Genomic DNA, 20,484 nt, shown 5'->3' on the forward strand with positions numbered 1-20,484 from the left:
TCTGTGTCCTGTGGTGGGTGGACAGGACTCTGGCATTGTGCCTATCAGGGTCCATTTCTTCAGCGGAGGAAGAGAGCCTCTGGTGGCTCCAGTTCAACAATAGGACTGGTCTTTTGTTGCTTATTGGAGAGAAGGTTTGAAAGTTTCAAAGGCTTTTCAACACCCAAGTCCTCTTCTTTCTCTCTTGCCCCATCACCCCCCAAATCACCTCCACAGCATGAAGACAAGAAGGTGTGTTATTGCAATGTTTTTATTGCATTACTGGAGCAAGTTGGCCAGACTGTCCCCTCTTGGGGAAGGTAAAAAAACAAAAAGATCAAAAAGTATCTTCCCTCACCTTCCCCCCACCCTCCCCCCACAACTGCACAGCAATGTCTGAACACATATGGTGACAAGAACAATTTGCAAAAGTGGTCTAGGAGCTACATTATGAACTGTCCCAACACAAGACATACAGTTGGCTTCCCTGTGAATCAGATAGTTTATGTAAACTACATGGATTTTTTTGACTACATCAAAGACAACAGAAGAATAGGTTTTTCACAAGTAACAAGAGGGCACCAACGTCACATGCTGGAATTTGTAAGGAAACAAGGTTTGTCACAAGTGGCTGGAGCTAGAGCAAGGTTGAGCAGTTGGCAGCAGAGGACTCAGGCTGGCCCCCATCTGCACCTTCTGGTTTCTGAGGCTGTTGTAGCCTCACAGAGACCTACTCTGGGGTCTAAACTGGCAGTAGAGACCACCTTAGAAACCAAGAATTGCCCAGGTATAATTTGTGGCCCAAGAGAATGCATGGGACTGGTTCCTTGCAGCAAGAAGAGAAGACCCATGGAAAATGTGACACTGGCTCTCAAAGCTTCTTTAGAGCACATGAGGTCCAAAGCAAGTGGGAGATCCCATCAAGGCTTAGAAAGGGAGGTGTAAAGGTGTTAGGAAGTCCTCATCCTTGGCCAGATCAGTGGTTAGAACACAGGAAATCTATCCATGCCTGAACCATGGCCAAGGTTTGGCATCTATGGCCAGGTGGAAACAGCACTGTTGTGTAATGAAAGCTCCACCTGAAAAAGACAAACGTAGGACATGTGTCTAGCCAGCCCCAAGCCGCTTTCATGTTGGTGGCTGGCTTCTCTAGCCAGGAGAATAACGAGCCCCTCTGGTCTTGGTTTGTCCCTTTCCTTCTGCCTCAGTAAGACTGCAGTTAAGATGCCAAGAGAGAGAGTCCCAGGGCCCAGATCATGGGACAGAACAGAGCTAGACTGATGTGGAGGTGGCCAAGACTTGTTCTCAAGCCATGGAGTAAAGGAGCAATATACTGGGCCCTCCACACACACTGGGCCTAGCGGTTAGTGGATTGGTCCCTTTGCCATTTCCACTGGCTAAGAATCAAGCAAATCATGTGTCAACTGATCAGAAAAGATACCTTCCAACTTTTCAAACGATCCCTGGGTCTTAGATCCCACAAAACAATGAATTCAAGAATAAAGGGGGGGGGGGGGGCAGGAATCTAGGACTGAAAAAAGCAGCCCTTTCCCCCAAACCAGCCAAGTGTAGCTAATAAGATAGTGCTCGCTCACTCCCTGCACACCCTCAATGTCTGCCCAACAAAGTGCAGACACATTGCTCAAAATTGCAGGCGTGTATCCATTTTCCCATTTTATTTTAAAAGAGATTCAGAACACTAAAATTTTAATGCCAGATAAGAGGCATTCCTTACACCCAATCTTGAGTATCCACCTGCTTAAGAAGGTTCAACACCAGGTGCAAAGCCATCCAGGTGTGCCCAGCAGCAGTTAGCCTGCCATAACTCAGTAAAACTTTCAGCAAGATTTCAATCTGGCAGTTTGGGAAAGGGATGTGCTGGCTCTCAGTTAAGGGCTTAAGTCAGAACAGTAACATTGGAGGGGGGTTCATGTGTCTGTCTCACCCAATCCTGAAACTGCAACAGAGCCAAGAAATCCAAAGATATGCCTTTTCCTTCCTATCTTCATTACTAGTAACTTATGGAGGTTTTTCCAAAAATTTTAATCTATATCTATGTCTTTATTATGGTCCATTCTAGACCCTGTCACCAAGATAAGGGAAAGTAATATTTGTTTTTCTTTCACTCCCTAAACTAGAGCTTTCCTAGCTGTGTTATGAACCAAGACCCAGGTACTGGCTTCTTCAGCTCAGCCAGGATGCCTGATTGCACAGCTTTGGGCTCAAACAGCTGACTCACTCTGAGCCTATTATGATTCCAGGATTGGCTTAGAGGCAGCTGGGCTGTATTTGTCAAATGAGTGCTGACTGATGGGTGTGGGGCATAAAAGAGGCAGCAGTAGATGCCTGCCTCCCACTCCATTTGCCTGGCTTCACTCAGCTGGAAGGCTTAAATCACATGGAGCAGAAGATTCCTGGCCTAAAATCAAGGCCACTGGAGCATGAGGGCAGAATGTGCACACTGCCTTAATGGCAGGATAACAAAAAAGGAAAAGCAAAAAGCTTCCAGATGGCTTCTATTAACAGTCTAAACTCCAAGCCATCTTCTCCTCTCTGCAAAAGCTTCAGAAACCACTGTATGGAAGCACATGTGTAATGTGGTATGACCCTCACCCTGGAAACCAGGGCCCCTGGGTCTGTGATTTACTGAGGTCCCTGACCACAGTCTGACCCCTCTCCCCCTTAGCCACCTATGGCTCCCTAAATCCTATCCAGCAAAGGAGGGGGAGATGAAGGGAAATCAAACCATGGTTACTGTTTCTACAGAGCCTTTAGATGTGGGGAAGCACATGTAAGAATGCTATTCTATATTGTTATTTGGTATATCAAGCATCTAAAAGCACTGGATTGCACCTTTTCTTTACTCATACAAAGAAATTACAAAGGTTTCAAACAACAGATCATTCTTTAGGCTAAGGAATCACCACACAACCAACTTCATTTTGTAAATCAAAAGCTCACCATCCCCACAAAAAGAATGCTATTCCTCATCTCTGAGAAACAAGAGCAGGGCAGAAGTTACACTGACCAATTTTAGTGTTTGTTAACAAATTCTAGGGTTTTTTTCCCCCAAGTTTTGGTACAGAAATGTGCATTGAGCTACTAGTGCCGCCTTCTTCCATCAGACCTTGGTCTGCTAACAAACATTTTGTTGGTTTCTGAACCTAATGCTTCTTTAGAGGGAAGAGCTAGTGAGATGCTGAAGCCTAAACTATGTCGGTAAGAAATAAAGTACCTTCAGCTGAAGTGTTTTTTTTAACTCCCTTGGCTTAGATTCTTTAAATGAAATCCATTTTCCTTTGGTTATCTTTTTCACCAAATCCCATTCTACCATGGAACCAAAACAGCCTTCTTTTGAGGGAGAAGAGAGACTGCCAGAGCAAAACAGAACTCCTGAGAGGGCCATGCCCCTGCTACATTCTCAGAGTTCAAAACCAAAGGAGGACATGGACTCTTCAGAGGCTTCCAAATACAACCCCCACCCCCTACCCATATCAAGCCTAATATGCTCTTTTGAGGGTGCTTGGCTAAACAAAACAAAAACCCCAATGGAAAAGACTTTCCAAAAAAATCTGCTTCCAGCTTAGTATGTCAGTGTGGCGGCACCGATGAGTCCAGAGAACCCCAGGCCCCTAATGCCCCACTCCTGGCCGGCTGCTGTTCGGCCTCTCCACTTCACATTCACAGAATCACTTCTTGTGCAAAACAAGCAGTCTATGTAGAAAGAATGCCCTCATCATAGTCTAATAAAAACTGTAGAAAAGAATGCTGGAGAGCCACCTCTTTTCCCACTCCCTCTTTATCTGCAGAACGAGGGCATCTGTGCATGGACAGGGTAGGCAAGCCTGACGTTGAGGGAGTCATTGTGCTGAACCAAGGATGTCTGCTGGTAATGGAGCACCAGCTCCTTCAGTGAGCTGTACAAGTTGTAGGGCTCTGCAAAGCCGTAGCCGCGAGCAGTGTTGTAGATCACACAGTGCTTCACTTCCCCATCAGCACTGCAATGATAAACCAAATGAAAAATGTTAAGGTAGATAGATAATAGCCAGAAGTCTGAGAGCACTCGTTATACACAGGAGGAGAAGTAGAAGTGTTTTGTCAATCAGACAAAGCTTATAAAATTGTGTTCCCCTCACCCTCTTATAGACTTGGCCACAGATATAGATTGGTTACAATAACTAACCATAAATATAAGGGTTTATTTCTCAACTCTCAATTCTATTAATTGATCTATATGTCTGTCCTTACATCAGGACATAACAGTCTTGATTATTAAAGCTTTTTAGTAAGTTCTGAAATCAAGGGGTGTGAGTATTCCAACTTTTTTCTATTTTTTTTAAAGATTGTTTTGGCTTTTCTGGGTCCCTTGCATTTTCATATGAATTTTAGGATCATCTTGTTAACTTCTGCAAATAACTAACTGGGATTTTGATAGAATTGCGTTGAATGTGTAAATCAATTTGGGAAGAATTGCCATCTTAACAATAGCAGGTCTTCTGATCTGTGAACATGTGACGTCTTTTCACTTGTTTAAGTCCTCTTTAATTTCTCTGAACAATGTTTTGTAGTTTTCTCTGTACAACTCATACTTCCTTTGTTTTATTCCTATATGTTTCATCATTTTGCTGCTATTGTGAATGGAATGTCTTCGTTTCTTTTTTCTTTTTAATTTGGCGGCTGGCCAGCACAGGGAACCGAACCCTTGACCTTAGCATTATAAGGCCACTCTCTGAGCTAACCAGCCAGTGCCTCATTACATTTATTTCATTTTTGAATTGTTCATTGCTAATATATAGAAATACACCTTTGTGTCTTGTAACCTGCAATCTTGCTGAACCATTTATTTGCTCTAATAGTTTACTTCTTCCTTTCCAATCTGGATGTCTTTTATTTCTTTTTCTTGTCTAATTGTCCTGGATAGAACCTCCTATACAATGATGAATAGAAGTGTTTAGAACAGACATCCTCGTCCTCTTGCTGATCTTAGGAGAAAGCATTCAGTCTTTCATCATTAAGTATGATATTAGCTGTCAGTTTTTCACTGATACCCTTTGAGGTTGAGGAAGTTCCCTATTATTCCTACTTTGTTCAGTTTTTTTTGTTTTTTGGTGGCTGCCTGGTACAGGAATCTGAATCTGTGACCTTGCTATTGTAAGGCTGCACTCTAACCAACTGAGCTAACTGGTGTTCAGTGTTTTTTAACATGGAAGAGTTGGTTATTAAATGCTTTTTGTGCATCTATTAAGACAATCCTGTGATTTTTCTCCTTTATTAATAAAGTTTATTACATTGATTGATTTTTCTATGTTGAACCACCTTTGTACTCCTGGGATGAATCCTTTTTCATAATAGTACATAATCTTCTTTATAGGCTGCTGGAATTGCTTTGCTAATATTTTATTGAGGATTTTTATGTCTATATATTCATAAGGTCCGTAGTTTTCTTTCCTTGTGATGTCTTTGTCTGCTTTTGGTATCAGGGTAACACTGCCCTCATAGAATGAGTTTGAGAGTGTTCCCTCCTCTATTTCTTTGGAAGAGTTTGTAAAGGATTGGTGTTAATTCTTTTTAAACATTTGGTAGAATTCACCAGTGAAGCCATCTGGGCCTGGGCTTTTCTTTGTGGGTGGTTTTTCATTAATAATTCCATTTCTTTACTTGTTACATTCTATTCAGATTTTCTATTTCTTCTTGAATCAGTTTTGGTAGTTTGCATACTTCCAGAAATTTGTCCAACAATAAATATCAGTTATTTAATTTGTTGGTATACAATTATTTAGAGTATTCCTTTAGTTATCTTTTTCATTTCTATAAAAATGTCCTTTCTTTCATCCTGATTTAAGTAATTTCTGTCATCTCTCTTTTTTTGGCCAGTTTAGCTTGATGCTGTCAATTTTGTTGATTTTTTTCAAAGAACAAACCTTTTGTTTCATTGATTTTTTTCAATTGTTTTCTATTCTCTATATCATTTACTTCATTTTTAATCTTTATTATTCCCTTCCTTCTGCTTGGCTGGGTTTAGTTGGCTTTTTTTCTAGTTCTTAAGGTGACAGAAGGTCAGCCAATTTGAGATCATTCTTTTTAACATAGACACTTACAGCTATAAATTTCCCTCTTAGCACTGCTTTAGCTGTATCCCATAAGTTTTGATATGTTCCATTTTCATTCATTTCAAAGTATTTTCTAATTTCCCTTGTTTTCTTTTTTTGACCCATTGGTTATTTAGGAGTATGTTGTTTACTGTCCACATATTTGTGAATTTCCCAAATTTCCTTCTGCTTTTGATTTCTAATTTCATTCCATTGTTGTTGGAGAACATACTTTGTATGAGTTCAGTTCTTTTTAATTTATTGACACTTGTTTTATGACCGAACCTGCAGTCAATTTTGGATAATACTTTATGTGTACTTGAGAAGAATGTAAATGCTGCTGTTGTTGGGTGGAGTGTTGTTTTATAGTGTTGTTCAAGTTTTCTATTTCCTCGTTGATCTTCTATCTAGTTGTTCTATCCCTAATAAAATTTCTATTTTCCAAATGGTAACAACAATAAGGATCATGATTTCTCATTACCTGACACCCCAACCAACCCCATGGAATACATGCATCGTTAGTTGAGAAGGCCGTGGAGTTCAGGAACTTCTTCTTAGGCTGCTTTATGATGTTATTAACATCATAAGGTTAAAATGGAAAAACAAATGAGTTCCATCCCCTGATGTCCTACTACATAATCATTTTAATTTTGCTATGAGAGTCTCCTAAAAAACTGAACTTACTCAGATCCTTACTTCAGCAAATATCTTAAGTATATTGAGAGGTCACTGGAGGCAGGCTTTCTATAGCCAGAGTGGCTGGCAAACAAGTAGAAGCTTTTGTGAAGCCAGCCTCTCTTGCTTCCAACCATCCTCAATTTGAACTCCAATATAAATTGACTGCAGTTAGTTTCCATAGGCAAAGAAAATCTACACTGCTATGGATTTTGGTCTGGTCAATTCTGTTGCTAATGGAAGGAAAACAAGAATACAGTTACCCAACATATTCAAGCTGCTGCTCAGTTTCCCAGGGATTAGTCAAGCTGTTGGGAAACACCTTCTACCAGCTATGTCCTTAACCTACAGGCTGCTACCTAATGACCTGGGTGAGGATGAGGGATTGGGGTTACTGCCTTCCTTCCGTTACTATTCTTAAAAGATCCCAAATCTGGCAGGAATCATTCTCTCTTGTCATTTCCACTCAGATAACTTGAGCTGCCCAAGTCAAAGAGAAATGAAATGTTGCAAGTACTTCTATCTTTGAATAACAATAATCAAATGCACTTCAACTCCTCCCCCATTTTCTGCCCCTATATATCCCACTCATCCTTTCAAGATCCAGCTCAAATGCCTCTTCCACAAAACCTCCAAACCCTCTCTTTCTCCATCAGAATTAACAGTTCTGCATGTACATGGCCTACTAAAGATACCTATTTTTCACAGTGATTTTACTTATCTTAGATATTTAGTGAAATGAAGAAACCCTGGAACAATAGAAAAATGTGGGTTTTGAAACCAGGTAAACTTGGATTCAAACTGGAACTCCATGACAGAAGTAGACCACTAAAGACAAGATGATCTTATAAAGCACTGAGCACTCTACTAATATGAATGCCTTTTGTCTACCTCTCTTACTCTGCCCTCTTTGAAGGCACACTTTGTCATCTTTGCCTTCTGCCATGTCCATCAGGCATACCAGAGGCTCCTAAAGAATTAAGTGTTTTTTTTCAATTTCACATTACTTTTTATAGATGCCTGAAATCCAATAGCAACACTACAGGGCCTAATCTGCTTACCATGTAAATTAAAATCCCCAAGATAATTCCACATATCATTTCCCCTAAAACTGTTTTCTTTGTAGAAATATTAAAGGTCTTCATTATTTTAATTAATTTCATCTGAATTTTAGGAGGGGTTGATTTTCTATTAATCAATGCAGAAGGTTTCAAAAAGTCATACCCCCAGAGAAGACTTACACCACAGAGCAAGCATAGCATCCTTTCTTGCTACTTTCACGAATTAAGAATGAACCGTCAGGTTTCCCATAAAGCAAATCCTCTGCTTGTACTCGATTGATATCCTCAACAAACCAGGTTTTCTCATTGTAATGGGGCAGGTTTTCATCTTCCTCATTGATAAAATAGGTCCTAAAAATTAAATGTTAAAATATTATTCTAACAATCAGTTATTTATATCTAAAAGCAAGTTAATGAATAAAATGTTCTTCTAAATCTTTAACCAAAAATGGCAAAGCGAACTTGTTGGGTACTTTTAAACAACTTCATTACTTGCTATGGTGCAGAAATCATAGAAGTCATGTCTCATCCAATAAACTAAAATGTGAATATCTGAATAGCAGTGCTTATGCATTCAGATTTCATGTGGCTGGGCAGGTCTCTGAATTCAAGTGCCCACAGGATACACTTCAGGCAATTCAATTCAAAAGAGTTACAAAGTTCTTGATTGAGTGTCCTCTAGTGACAATGAGAACCAACATTTAACATGTATAAAGAAGCCCTCTATTTGGGGAACAAAGCCCTCTGACAGAAAGGTATAGAGATAACTTACTCATCAGCATCCTCATTCTTGATTCCCAGCCAGGCATTCAGGCGTTTCTGTCTCACTCCTTTGTGATTGAGCCATCTGCCAGAGGGAAGACACCAGTGTCAGTATCTATGTAAACTCTGCCTGGACAAAGGAGATATTAGCCAACCAAACTTCCAGAGTCCAGGAACCTCTTATTTCTCTTAATTTCCCTAATCCCATGAAGAGTGGCCAGAGATTTCCTGAAATTAGTCTCTCCATTACTTTCTTTCAACTAATATCATGATGAATTAATCTTTTCTGCAAAAAGGCAGAAACGCAGAGAGCTACTTGAAATTAGGCACTTCTCTCATTTCCATTTTTCTTTTCTAGGTTATACCACTACAAGTACACACATACTTGCACTCACGCACAGTGTGTGGGACCTTTATTTCTGAAATCATTAGTTAGGTGAACATGGTGTCACATTTGCAATCTCCACTAAGCCAGAGGACCCGTTTCTTGTGTGGCATACTGAATTGAGTTTAAAGTTCTAACCAAAAATTTCAAGATCCATTTTTGCACCTAAGGAAGCCATGAAAAATCCTAGGTAGCAATCTGAGTAATTAGCATGAGTTTACTTCATAACCAAGCAAATCACAGTTTCTTAAAACATTCCAACATTTTAGATGTAAAATGATGTAAAACATCACATTTAGTTCCTTTCAAATTGCCAATGGTCTGAAACCGGAGTGGAATATAAATTCGTCACCACACCTCAACCAGGGCTCCTGATCAGATCTTATCATAAACATCATTTCCTCAGGGAGTACTACCCTAATTGTTCCAACTAAGGCATTCCCCAGGCATTCTCCACATTTTACTTAATCATCTTCATAGCACTTAGCTAAAAATTCATTATTTTATATTTCCATTGTTTATATTTGTCTCTCCCCACTAAACGCTAAGTTGCTTTAAAGAAAGGGGTCTGTCTTACTCACTGCTATATTCCCAATACTTAAAAGAGTGCAAACAAATAGATATTTAATAAATAGTAAATATTTACTGGTGGGATACTTTTAACAAAATCCTCACAACTCCAGAACCATTTGGTATACCCTGAGTATAGTAGAAAACTTAGCATTACAACTAATTTTAAACTTCTTTTAGACAGATTTCACAGCCTTGCTCAGAAAGACATGCCCTTCAGTTAACCTGGATTTCAATTTTTATGTTTAGCGAAGCTGGAAAATAGATAATATGTGATCTTGATAGAACTTATTTAGTAACAAACCCCCCCACACACCATGACTTCTCTATTAAAATATCCAGTTACCTTCCTCAAAACATTCTTATCACCCAAAGTTTTCTATCCTTAAAGAAACTTCCCTTCGGGCCGGCCCGTGGCTCACTCGGGAGAGTGCGGTGCTGATAACACCAAGGCCCCGGGTTCGGATCCCACATAGGGATGGCCGGTTCGCTCACTGGCTGAGTGTGGTGCTGACAACACCAAGTCAAGGGTTAAGATCCCCTTACCGGTCATCTTTATAAAAAAAAAAAAAGAAACTTCCCTTCACTTTACTGAAGACACATGCACACTAGGTAAAAGTCTTGATTGAATAAACCATACCACATTTTCTCTTGGATACCCAATTTTCTTTTAACCACCCATCTCTTTAAATTCAGCTTCCCTCTCCATAGGGAATGTTAGGACGTCCAGGAAAGGCCAGGAAAAAAGGAAGTAGAGAATAAACATTTTTGTTCCACCCTCCATCTATGATGGTGCCCACCTTCTAACATAGGCAACTTTTCTAATCTCTGTAAAGTCCATTTTGAAGACTTATATAGTTCTGAGTCCGTAAACATCTATTAACAATGCTAGGAACTGACAAGCTTTTAAAAATCGTTTTGAAAAAGCTCAAATAAACTTAAGTAAATATGTCAATTCATACTTAACTTATTGAATAATGCCTTGATCATATGAAAAGGCAGTAAATTTTAAAGAATAAATCTGAGGCAAAGCATCAAAAGACCTAACATCCAGTTCTAATTCTGTTACTAATTGTGTAGTCTTGAACCAGCCTCTCTCTGTGCCTCAGTCATCTCTTCTAAAAAACAGGGAAAAGGGCCGGCCCGGTGGTGCACTGCTACAGTGCGCCGCTTGGGAAGCGCGGTGGCGCTCCCGCCGAGGGTTCGGATCCCACATACAGACCGGTTCCCGCTCACTGGCTGAGCGAGGAGCGGGGGCAACACCGAGGGTTGCGATCCCGTTGCCGGTCCCGGTCCGGTACGGGCACGACACTGAGGGTTGCGATCCGTTGCCGGTCACGAAAAAAGACAAAAAGACAAAAAAAATAAAAATAAAAATAAAAAAAATAAATAAAAAACAGGGAAAATATTACTCCCATAGCTTACATCAAAGTTATCTTAAGAAAGAAAAGAGAAAAATATAGCTGATGTTAGCATATTCTTTCCTGGCCCCCACCCCAGCAAGTGGGGGGAAATATGTATATATAGTTTTCTTTCTAAAGATATAATTGGCCTTACAACTCAACTACCACACACTTTAAGAGGAAAAGAGCTTGTTGGTCCAAGACAAGAGGATTAAGCTGGGAAGTCCCTGAGAGAAGGGGATAGTAAAAAGTACTCTGAAGCTGAATTAGCAGTCTTGGAGCAGAGTCTAAGCTTCCCTAGAGCATGGCTGAAGTATGGAATGGGGTGACATAAAAGAGTGACTCATGCACAGGGCACCCTGGATGGATGACAAGAAGAATTTAAGATGCAGAGTCTGTTGGTGGCCTATGAGATTACTGTGAAGGGCACCTCTGAATTTTCTGGAATAGAGGTATTTAACCAGATGGCAGAACCCAATGATTAGGAGCAGAAAATCACCTAATGATAGTCAGAAGGGAAGGACAAAGGACTTTGTGCTCCCTTAGTTTCCTGGCACTACTTCAGAATGACACTCATACAATCCAGCTGTGTGTGTTGGGGCCTGGGTAGGGGGGAGGCAAAAGGTGGGAAGAGCTCCAACCATAACTGAAGTTAAATATTTCCTGTATAACCAGGCAGATGACAGCTTGGAATAAATTAATTTTAATTTAAAGAAAAAGAGCAATGCAACTTGTCTTGCACCAAGTTTTGTGAACAAGAACACCATACCCTTCATAAGAGTAAAGTGAGAGAATGCATACAACACTTTGAAAAGAAAAATCTTATAAAAATTTAGTTATCAGGGGCCGGCCCGGTGGCGCACTGCTACAGTGCGCCACTTGGGAAGCACGGCGGCGCTCCCGCTGAGGATTCGGATCCCACATACAGACCGGCCGCTCACTGGCTGAGCGAGGAGCGGGGGCAACACCGAGGGTTGCAATCCCGTTGCCGTTGCCGGTCCCGGTCCGGTACGGGCGCGACACTGAGGGTTGCGATCTGTTGCCGGTCATGAAAAAAAAAATTTAGTTATCAGAAATATGCTAAGGACTGGGCCGGCCCGGTGGCGCACTCGGTAGAGTGCAGCGCTTGGGAGCGCAGTGGCGCTCCCTCCGAGGGTTCGGATCCCATGTAGAGACCGGTCCGCTCACTGGTTGAGCGCAGTGCGGGCACGACACCGAGGGTTGCGATCCCGTTACCAGTCACGAAAAAAGACAAAAAGGAACAAAAAAAAAAGAAATATGCTAAGGAGTGATTCATTACTTTAAGAAACCCAGACCATCACTGTTGGTATGAATGTAAAATAGTGCAGCCAATTTGCAAAGCAGTCTGGGTTTTATATTTAGCTTACACAACCATTAAAGGAACTTTCAAGGTCTGGTTTGCTACATGCTATGGTCTGAGTGATTGTGTACTCCCAAAATTCATATGTTGAAATCCTAACCCTCAAGGTGATAACATTAGGAGGTGGGGAGTTTGGGAGATGATTAGGTCATGGGAGCAGAGCCCTCATGAATGGAATTAGTGTCCTTACAAAAGAGGCCTGAGAGAGACCCCTTGTTCCTTCCACCATGTGAGGATACAGCTAGAAGCTGCCATCTATGAACCAGAAAACAGGCCCTCACCAGATACTGAATCTGCCAGCGCCTTGATCTTGGACTTCCTAACCACCAGAACTGAGAAATTTTGTTGTTTATAAGCTACCCAGTTTATGGTATTCTGTTATATAGCAGCCTGAATGGACTAAGTCACCACACTTATTCGTGCCCCTTGAGATGGTACATTTCTTAATATCTTTATTGCTTTTCAGGGCAAAGAAAAGCTTCCATCCATTCCTTTGGTCCATGGCATAGCTTTCTTGGGTCTTTCTTCAGCTTCATGATGTGACCAGAACCACATGAGCATTCCAAGAGCAGATACACCTTGTTTTTAGATAAGGGTACCTCCCTGCCTTGTTTACAAAGCTCTTCTGTATGCTATGTATGCTTGCTTGACGTTTTCTTGGGCACAAAGCAAACTGAAATGATCTCTTGAGAGAGGTGTTTTTAAAAACTACTTAGCATAGTGTAGTTGTAATTGTTCACCCCGAAAAATATCACCTTAAATATTCCTCGACTGAAACTCATCTGCCACCATTCCAATCTCTAGGCCTGTATTTTATCCCTTCCCCCTTTCTCACATTAAGAAACCCTGAAGTCTGTTGAAAACCCACGGTCAGAAGTCTTTGTCTTCTGCCAGGAGTTTAAATTGAATGGTGTTACATGCATGAAGGTCACCTGTAAATATACTTCATAACAGTCTATTCATTACCTGGAACTAAGCCAAATATATTTTCCTTTCTCATTGATTCTCTCCTTCTATGAAGCAGTCATTTCTCTTTCTAAAACTCTAATCCACACATTTTTTTCTGATAATATAATCTTTCAATCTGTATTTAGATAATATCCCGTTTATGCTTATATTTGGCTAAATAATATAGCTTTCCCTAATATTAAAGAGTTGGGTTTCATTACTCAAATTATCTCTAGTGCCTACTATAGACACATTTCTGTTATTTAAACACAGAATTTCATTTCTTAAATATAAAAATTCTTTAAGAAATTGTTCTGTGTATTTATTTGTAGGCTCCCATGGTTGGTGTCCTTTCCTGTGCCTCTGAGGAGTAATTTCTATTTCTGTAGTTCGACCATGTAACCAAAGATGCTGGTTTTTGTGTTTTAGGCAAACATTAATCTGTACTTTCTAAGCTATATCACTTTGCTCATGCCACAGCCACCCACTGAGATTTCTAAGCATTTCTATGAATTATAGTCCTACATTCTGGTTTGCCCCACACACTGACTTCAGGTAAACTCTGGTACCCCCTACTACAAACAGCTCCTAGGCTGTGTCCTCACGTGGTGGAAGGGGTCCTAAGTTCTTACCATCTCACCGGCCAATTCTCAATTATAACTCTCTTTTTCCACCTCTAACATCTCTAGTGCCAGGAGTCATCTGGTGCCAGTGTCTACCTCCCCATACAGTCCCAGACTACTTACACAAGGTGCTGATCTCGGATCTTGCGCAGCTGAATCAGGTCAGGTTTGATACTATTCATTTTTTTATCTATTTCCCGGTTGTCCAAAGCTTGTTTCTTCAAATCCTGCTCTAGACGCATTTTGCTGTCATGAATCTCACCCAGACGTGATTTCAATTTATCATAATTTATCATAATTCTGTGAAAATATTTGACACATTAAGGCTAAAATAGCAATCATATAGAAAGACCCTATAGTGTGAGCACGATCCTAGTATCTTAAGTGTGTTAGACATCTGTTATCTTTGCATGGCTCGTATCCATTCCCATTCTTCTAGTAATAGCACCCTGATGTTCCCTTTAGGTAAGAGTTCTCTGACCTCATCTCAGACCCAGGAATGGACATACATAAGGCTCAGACTGGCCAATAAGAGTATTCCATTCTATTCCATCCTATCTTTACTCTCAGGCCAGTCACTGGTTCAGAAATAGAGTAAGACCCAAACTGACCCAATGAGAGTCAATTCCAGGACTTTCGCTAAAACTATTGTAAAAGGAGATTCTCTCTTTCTAGTTGCTAAGTTATGAATATGTGATTCTAGGACTCCCAGTAGCTGTACTACCATCTCAAAGGGAAAGCCTGCCTGAGGATAAAGCCAATCCAGAGAAAAACTGGGTCAAAAGACAATGTGAGAGAGAAACCCCATGACCTTGTTTGGGCCCTGGATCCAGCCATGACGGAACAAGTACAGCTATATGTACAATATTCAAGAGGTAGCACAGCATAGCAGTTAACAATAATGGCTTTGAAGTTAGCCTGCCTAGTTTTGAATCTCTACATGCCGTTTACTGTGGGGCTATGGACAAATTACTTAACTTCTCTGTGCCTTCACTTCCTCATCTGTTTAAAATGGGTACCTAGAACAGTATCTACTTCACTGGGTTATTGTTCTAATTAAATGTCATAATACAACGGGTCATCAAAAAATTCATTGAAGGATTCATATTATCTTTTAAATCTATTTTCCACAAATTTTTTAAAGTATCTTTGTACATGTAAAAGAACTAGAACACTGCTTGGCACATTTTGGTAAGCACGCAATAGATGATGGCTATAAGCCTTTCCAGCATGCAAAGTTCTGCTATGCTCTGAACTCCTATGGTAACAATTGTCCACACTACTCATATGTCACTTAATAATATGAGGGGTCTTCAAAAAGTTCATGGAAAGATTAACATCATCTTTTAATTCTATTTTTCCATGAACTTCTTGAAGTACCCTCATATGTGGCTTTATATTATTATTATTAAAACTTCATCATACTACTTTGCCTCCCTCTGCAACTAAACTATGTTATTTTCTATTTCTTCATTATTAATAATAATAATTACCATTTACTGAAAGCCTTCCATGTGTCAAAATATGAGGGTACTTTAAAAAATTCATTGAAAGATTGTATTATCTTTTAGTTCTATTTTTCCATGAACTTTTTGAAGTACCCTTATATATATTACTTAATTCTCACAGCTTTCCAACAAGACATTATCCACAGTTTATGGAGAAGGAAACAGACTCAGACAGGTTAAGTAACTCACTCAAGGTTACACGGCTAGTAAATGGCCAATACAGAATTCAAGTTCGTAGTTTTAACTATTAAGCTACACAGCCTCACAGCACTTAGCTCTATCCTCATGCACACAGAAATTCACTAACAGTTTTGCTAATATTAGAAATAATTTTCCTTTTCCACTGTATATGGTTTATTTTTATTTATTACTCACTTTCTCACATCTTTTCACTCTTCAGTCTATTATCTAGCTCAGTCTTCAAATACTCCATTAAATTTGCTTTGATAAAGGCTTCCAATATCATTTTAGTTGGTACATTCAATACTTCTCAGGCTTCTTGCTCTCTGAATAATCTCATTCTTAGCATCTACCATCACCTACACACTTATGCCTCCCAAATCCTTTCTGTACCCTGAGTTCCAAATCCAAACAACCAGCTGCCTGCCTCCCAGACAGCTCCACCTGGGTTCTCACAGGAACTTCAAACTCATTGGTTCAAACCCTGAACTCTCCTCATGTACTTTTTATTTTGGTGAATAATACCATTTCCCAGTCACTCAGAAATCTAGAAATAATCTTTGACTTCTCCCACATCTCCCATATCTGGTCCTCATCATTTCTATTAATGCTCCAATCTTTTCTGCCACTGCTCTGGTCCAGGCCCTCACCATCTTTTAATTTGTTAACCACAACCACTGCAACCACCTACAACGACAGTCAAGCTGGTCTTTCTGCCTACAATCTTGTTCCATTCTGATTTATTCTCAGACTGCTGCCAAAGTTGATTTTAGTTAAAAAAAAAAAAAAAAATCAATGAGCACCCTTTACTTACTCCCAGGCACCATAATAGGTGCTGGTGCTATCAGGGAAAATAAGCCACCATGCCTACTCTCAACTTGCAGTTGTGTGGGCATAGCATTCAGTAAAATGTTACACTAGAGATCAGGACCAGACACTGTAGGGACACTGACAAAAAGCCCCTGAACTGATCTGGGGAATCAGGCAACATTTTCCAAAAACAGTCATGTCTAAGCTGAGTTCTAAAGGATGAACAAGAGTTAACAATTTGGGGGGATGAAGACAGAGCACATCAGAGAAGAGGTTGAGTTTGGTGCCATTAGTGGGAACAGCAAGTAGTTCCATCTGTTAGGACTATGCAGTTTGAGAGGTAAAAGCAGACAAGACAGGAATTATCGGGGATGCACTTAGAGGTATTAAGTAGATTTACCGTTCAATCTCCTTTTCATTTCCTTCTCTGCGAAATCGCTCAATATATTCTTTGCTATGTTGTTCTTGTGTGTGACACTGCTCCTCAAATATTTTAATTGTTTCATTAAAAGCTTCAATTGCAGTTCTCTTCATCTGTATTTCCTATAGGAGAGAAAAATAAAAGACATACACTTCATTATCTTTATTATTTTTTGTAACCTTGGTCTTAAAAAAAAGTCTTATAATTCTAGTTATAATCCTATATAAGACCCCATTAAGAGGACTAAAACAAGACTCTTTATTCAAACCCCTACCCTATTACTTATATGCGAAATACATCTCTCAAACTACAAAATAAATGAAAAAGAACCATTACCTGAAATATAGCTGGGAACCACAGAAAGGCCTGTGCCACAAAGAGATATTAAACCTGAACACACTCAAGACAAGGATCACATTCTCCCTTTGTGCCATAATTGTAGTGCTGACCCCCAAAAGCAGTGAATGGATAGAGACGAGGAGTTCCATACACCAAACTGCAAAGTTTTATTCCCAGAAAAACCCTATAGAGTCTATTTATTCATAGTTTCATTTCTAAAGTATGTGCTTAGTTTTCCAAACAGATTCATCAGTAGACTAGAAGCAGAAAATGAAAAAGGGAAGAATAGCTACTAGTCAGATGCACTAAGAAAAATAAGATGAAAACTAACAGCTCCAACGGCCGGCCCGTGGCCCACTCGGGAGAGTGTGGTGCTGATAACAAACACCAAGGCCATGGGTTCGGATCCTATATAGGGATGGTCGGTTGGCTCACGGGCTGAGCGTGGTGCTGACAACACCAAGCCAAGGGTTGAGATACCCTTACCAGTCATCTTAAAAAAAAAAAAAAGAAAGAAAGAAAACTAACAGCTCCACAAAACAGACTTAAGCACTCCAAAAGCCTAATAGGCTAAGCCATTTGGTGTCACATGAGCTCTGCATAAGGGTATTTACTAGTAGACTTTAGCATCTGTATCATGATTCCCCTAAAATCTTAACAGAGTAAAATTTTGTTCAGTTTACTTCTTAGGAAGGCAATAAATATGCATAAAAGCATAAGAGGATTGTAATCCTAAATGTTTACAATTCTAAAAGTTTTGATGCTCATGGCATAATTCCTCAACTATCCAGTATTTATTAATTTTAATAAATGATTATTGAGAATCCACTAAACAGAAAGAACTACCTGGTGATAAAGGGACTCACGAAACATGGAGCCTGCCCTCTAGGATTCAGAATACACAGGTGGAATAGATTCCTGAACTCTATTGGTATAGTATATGCAAGAAATAACAGGGCATGTTCAGGGATCAACAATTGCTCAGTAGGGCTGGAACATAAGAGGACCAGCAGATGAGGTAAGCTAGAATCTTATGATGGTCCATATAGTTGAAGATATATTATACATATCTCAGATAATACAGAAAAACTACTGGAATGCCCATATCTAAATATCTAGCTACATATTCTAAAACTATTAAATTATAGTGGAGGGTCTTGCTCCTATTTTACAAGGTTAGATATCACCTATAAAGCTGTGGCACTGGATCTTCAAAGAAAACACCAATAATTTAGACCTTACTAAGAGTGGCATATGTATTGGTAAGCAGGGCAGCAAAGGGGAAAGTATTTGATATCACTACCAAACCAGTAGCTCCCCCATAAACAATGCCACTATACCTACCATCAAAACTATAAACCTACCTGTATCTGCACCCCTTCTCTCTCTTCTCCTCCATTATCTGCATGTGCTATGGGCCTCATCTCCTCTTCCTTTCTCAGATACTTCACTTCCTCACATCAGCCAGCCCCACTAACGTCATAAACTCTCAGTCTAATGGTTCCTTCTCATCAACAAGCATACAAACTTCTGATAACACCAGTTTGAAAAAAAAAATCTTTTAATCCTAAATTCTCTTTGAGTCACAGTTAAGCTTCTTTAAAGAGTTGCTTATTTGGGCTGTTTCTTTTTCCTCATCTCTCATTCACACCAATTCACTCTATCCTAGGTTTTGCCCTTGCCATTTCACACAGACTACTCTTTTCAAGGTCATCAACGATCTCCTCATTGCCAAATGCCTCTCTCTTATCCCAATCCATCACTATTCTTCCTAATTACATGTAATCCAGATGTCAAATTTCCCCATATGTGCCTATTCTCACCCTGTGCCAACTCTGACTAAGGGTACACAATCTCTTCCCATTCTCTGAAAAGAATTCACTTACATCAAAACACTCTAGATTTTATCTAATTCCACAGGAAAAACAGAAGAGGTCTGTAACACATATCTTAACACCATATCTCCAATTGCCCTCCCCTTTAACACTTATTTTCCTAGCACATCTCCTGTACTGCTAATCACTGGGTCCCTTTCTTCTCTCCACCTCTCAAAGCTTCAAGCCTCTATGGTTCTTCTCTGCCCAGCCCGTACTCAAAAGTCTTGCTCCCAGTTCTCACATAGAGAAATTAAGTGCCCTTTGAATTTTTTATTTGCCTCCATCTACTCCTATACCCAACTCCCCACCCAATCTCATATCAACTGCTCAGGACTCCTATTTTACAGTTAAATCCCCCAATGTTACTGAACATGTGGGCAACAGGTGGGCAAAAGCTTTCTCCAGCCATGACAAGAAAGCAGAAATGCAGCTCTACACAAGCAAAGCCACATGTAACAGTGGCCATTTTTTCTAGCCTCTGTTTATGGGAAGGTTAGCCCTCGCATAGACCCAGTTCATACAATGAGTCTGACTCCAGGCTCCGGCCAAGGGTGAAGTGCTTTTGGTTCATTATCATGCATAAATTAATTCAATAAATAACTGAACACTAACTCTACGCCAGGCATTATTTGAAGCATTTGGGATATAGGAACAAATGAACTTAGGCATAGATTTCTGCCCTCCTGGAACTTATAGTTTAGAGGGGGGATACATACAATAAACAACAGACATAATAAGTAAGTAAATCAAATAGTTTGTTAGAAGGTAAGAATTATTATGAAAAAAGAAAAGTAGAGTGGGAAAGGAGGATCAGAATGCAAGTTGCAATTTTAAATAAAAGTTTTCATGTCGGCCTTATTGAGACAATGATGTTGAGCAGACATGAAGAAGTGAGGGAGTTAGCCAGATAACTATCTGGAAGAAATGTGTTCCAGGCAAAGAAACATCCAGTGCAAACACTCGAAACTAAGAAGCAGGTGTAGCATATTTAAGGAACAGCAAGGAGGCTAGTGTAGCTGAAGCACAATGAAAAAGAGAGTTAAAAGAAATGAGGTCAGAGAGGAAAAGAGGCATGGATCATGCTGGCCATTGTAGAAAGGACTCTGGCTTTTACTCTGTGTTAAATGTAAAACCAGAGCAGGGTTTTAAACAAAGGAGTGATGTGATCTGACCTACATTTTACAAGTATCACCCTGGTTGCTATGTTGAGCATTGATTTGGGAGAGGGAAACATAGATAAGGGCAAGAAGACTAGTTAGGAAGTTTCTGTGGTAAATCCAGGCAAGAAATGATAGTAGTGTAGACCAAAGTAGTAGTAGTGAAGGTGGTGAGAAGAGGTTGGATTCTAAGTATAAAGTGAATAGGATTTCTTGAAAGAGTCTAGGGAAGACTACAAATGGTGAAGAGGTACAAAAAATGCTCAACTCACTAATCATCAGGGAAATGCAAATTAAAACCACACTGAAATATCAC

General features: G+C 39.9%; 1 protein-coding gene across 1 annotated transcript in view; it reads right to left on the reverse strand.

The window, feature by feature from the left end:
• Window positions 1–232: 232 nt before the first annotated feature.
• Window positions 233–20,484, reverse strand: part of PIK3R3 (phosphoinositide-3-kinase, regulatory subunit 3 (gamma)) — a 96,187-nt gene continuing 75,935 nt past the window's right edge. The window contains 5 exon segments of the mRNA XM_008566436.1: window positions 233–3,977; window positions 7,985–8,155; window positions 8,577–8,651; window positions 14,000–14,176; window positions 16,775–16,917. Coding sequence (XP_008564658.1) covers window positions 3,716–3,977; window positions 7,985–8,155; window positions 8,577–8,651; window positions 14,000–14,176; window positions 16,775–16,917 — 828 coding nt within the window. The 3' untranslated portion in view covers window positions 233–3,715.

The sequence above is a fragment of the Galeopterus variegatus genome, unplaced genomic scaffold, assembly GCF_000696425.1.
Source record: "Galeopterus variegatus unplaced genomic scaffold, G_variegatus-3.0.2 Scaffold242, whole genome shotgun sequence".
Taxonomy (NCBI): domain Eukaryota; kingdom Metazoa; phylum Chordata; class Mammalia; order Dermoptera; family Cynocephalidae; genus Galeopterus; species Galeopterus variegatus.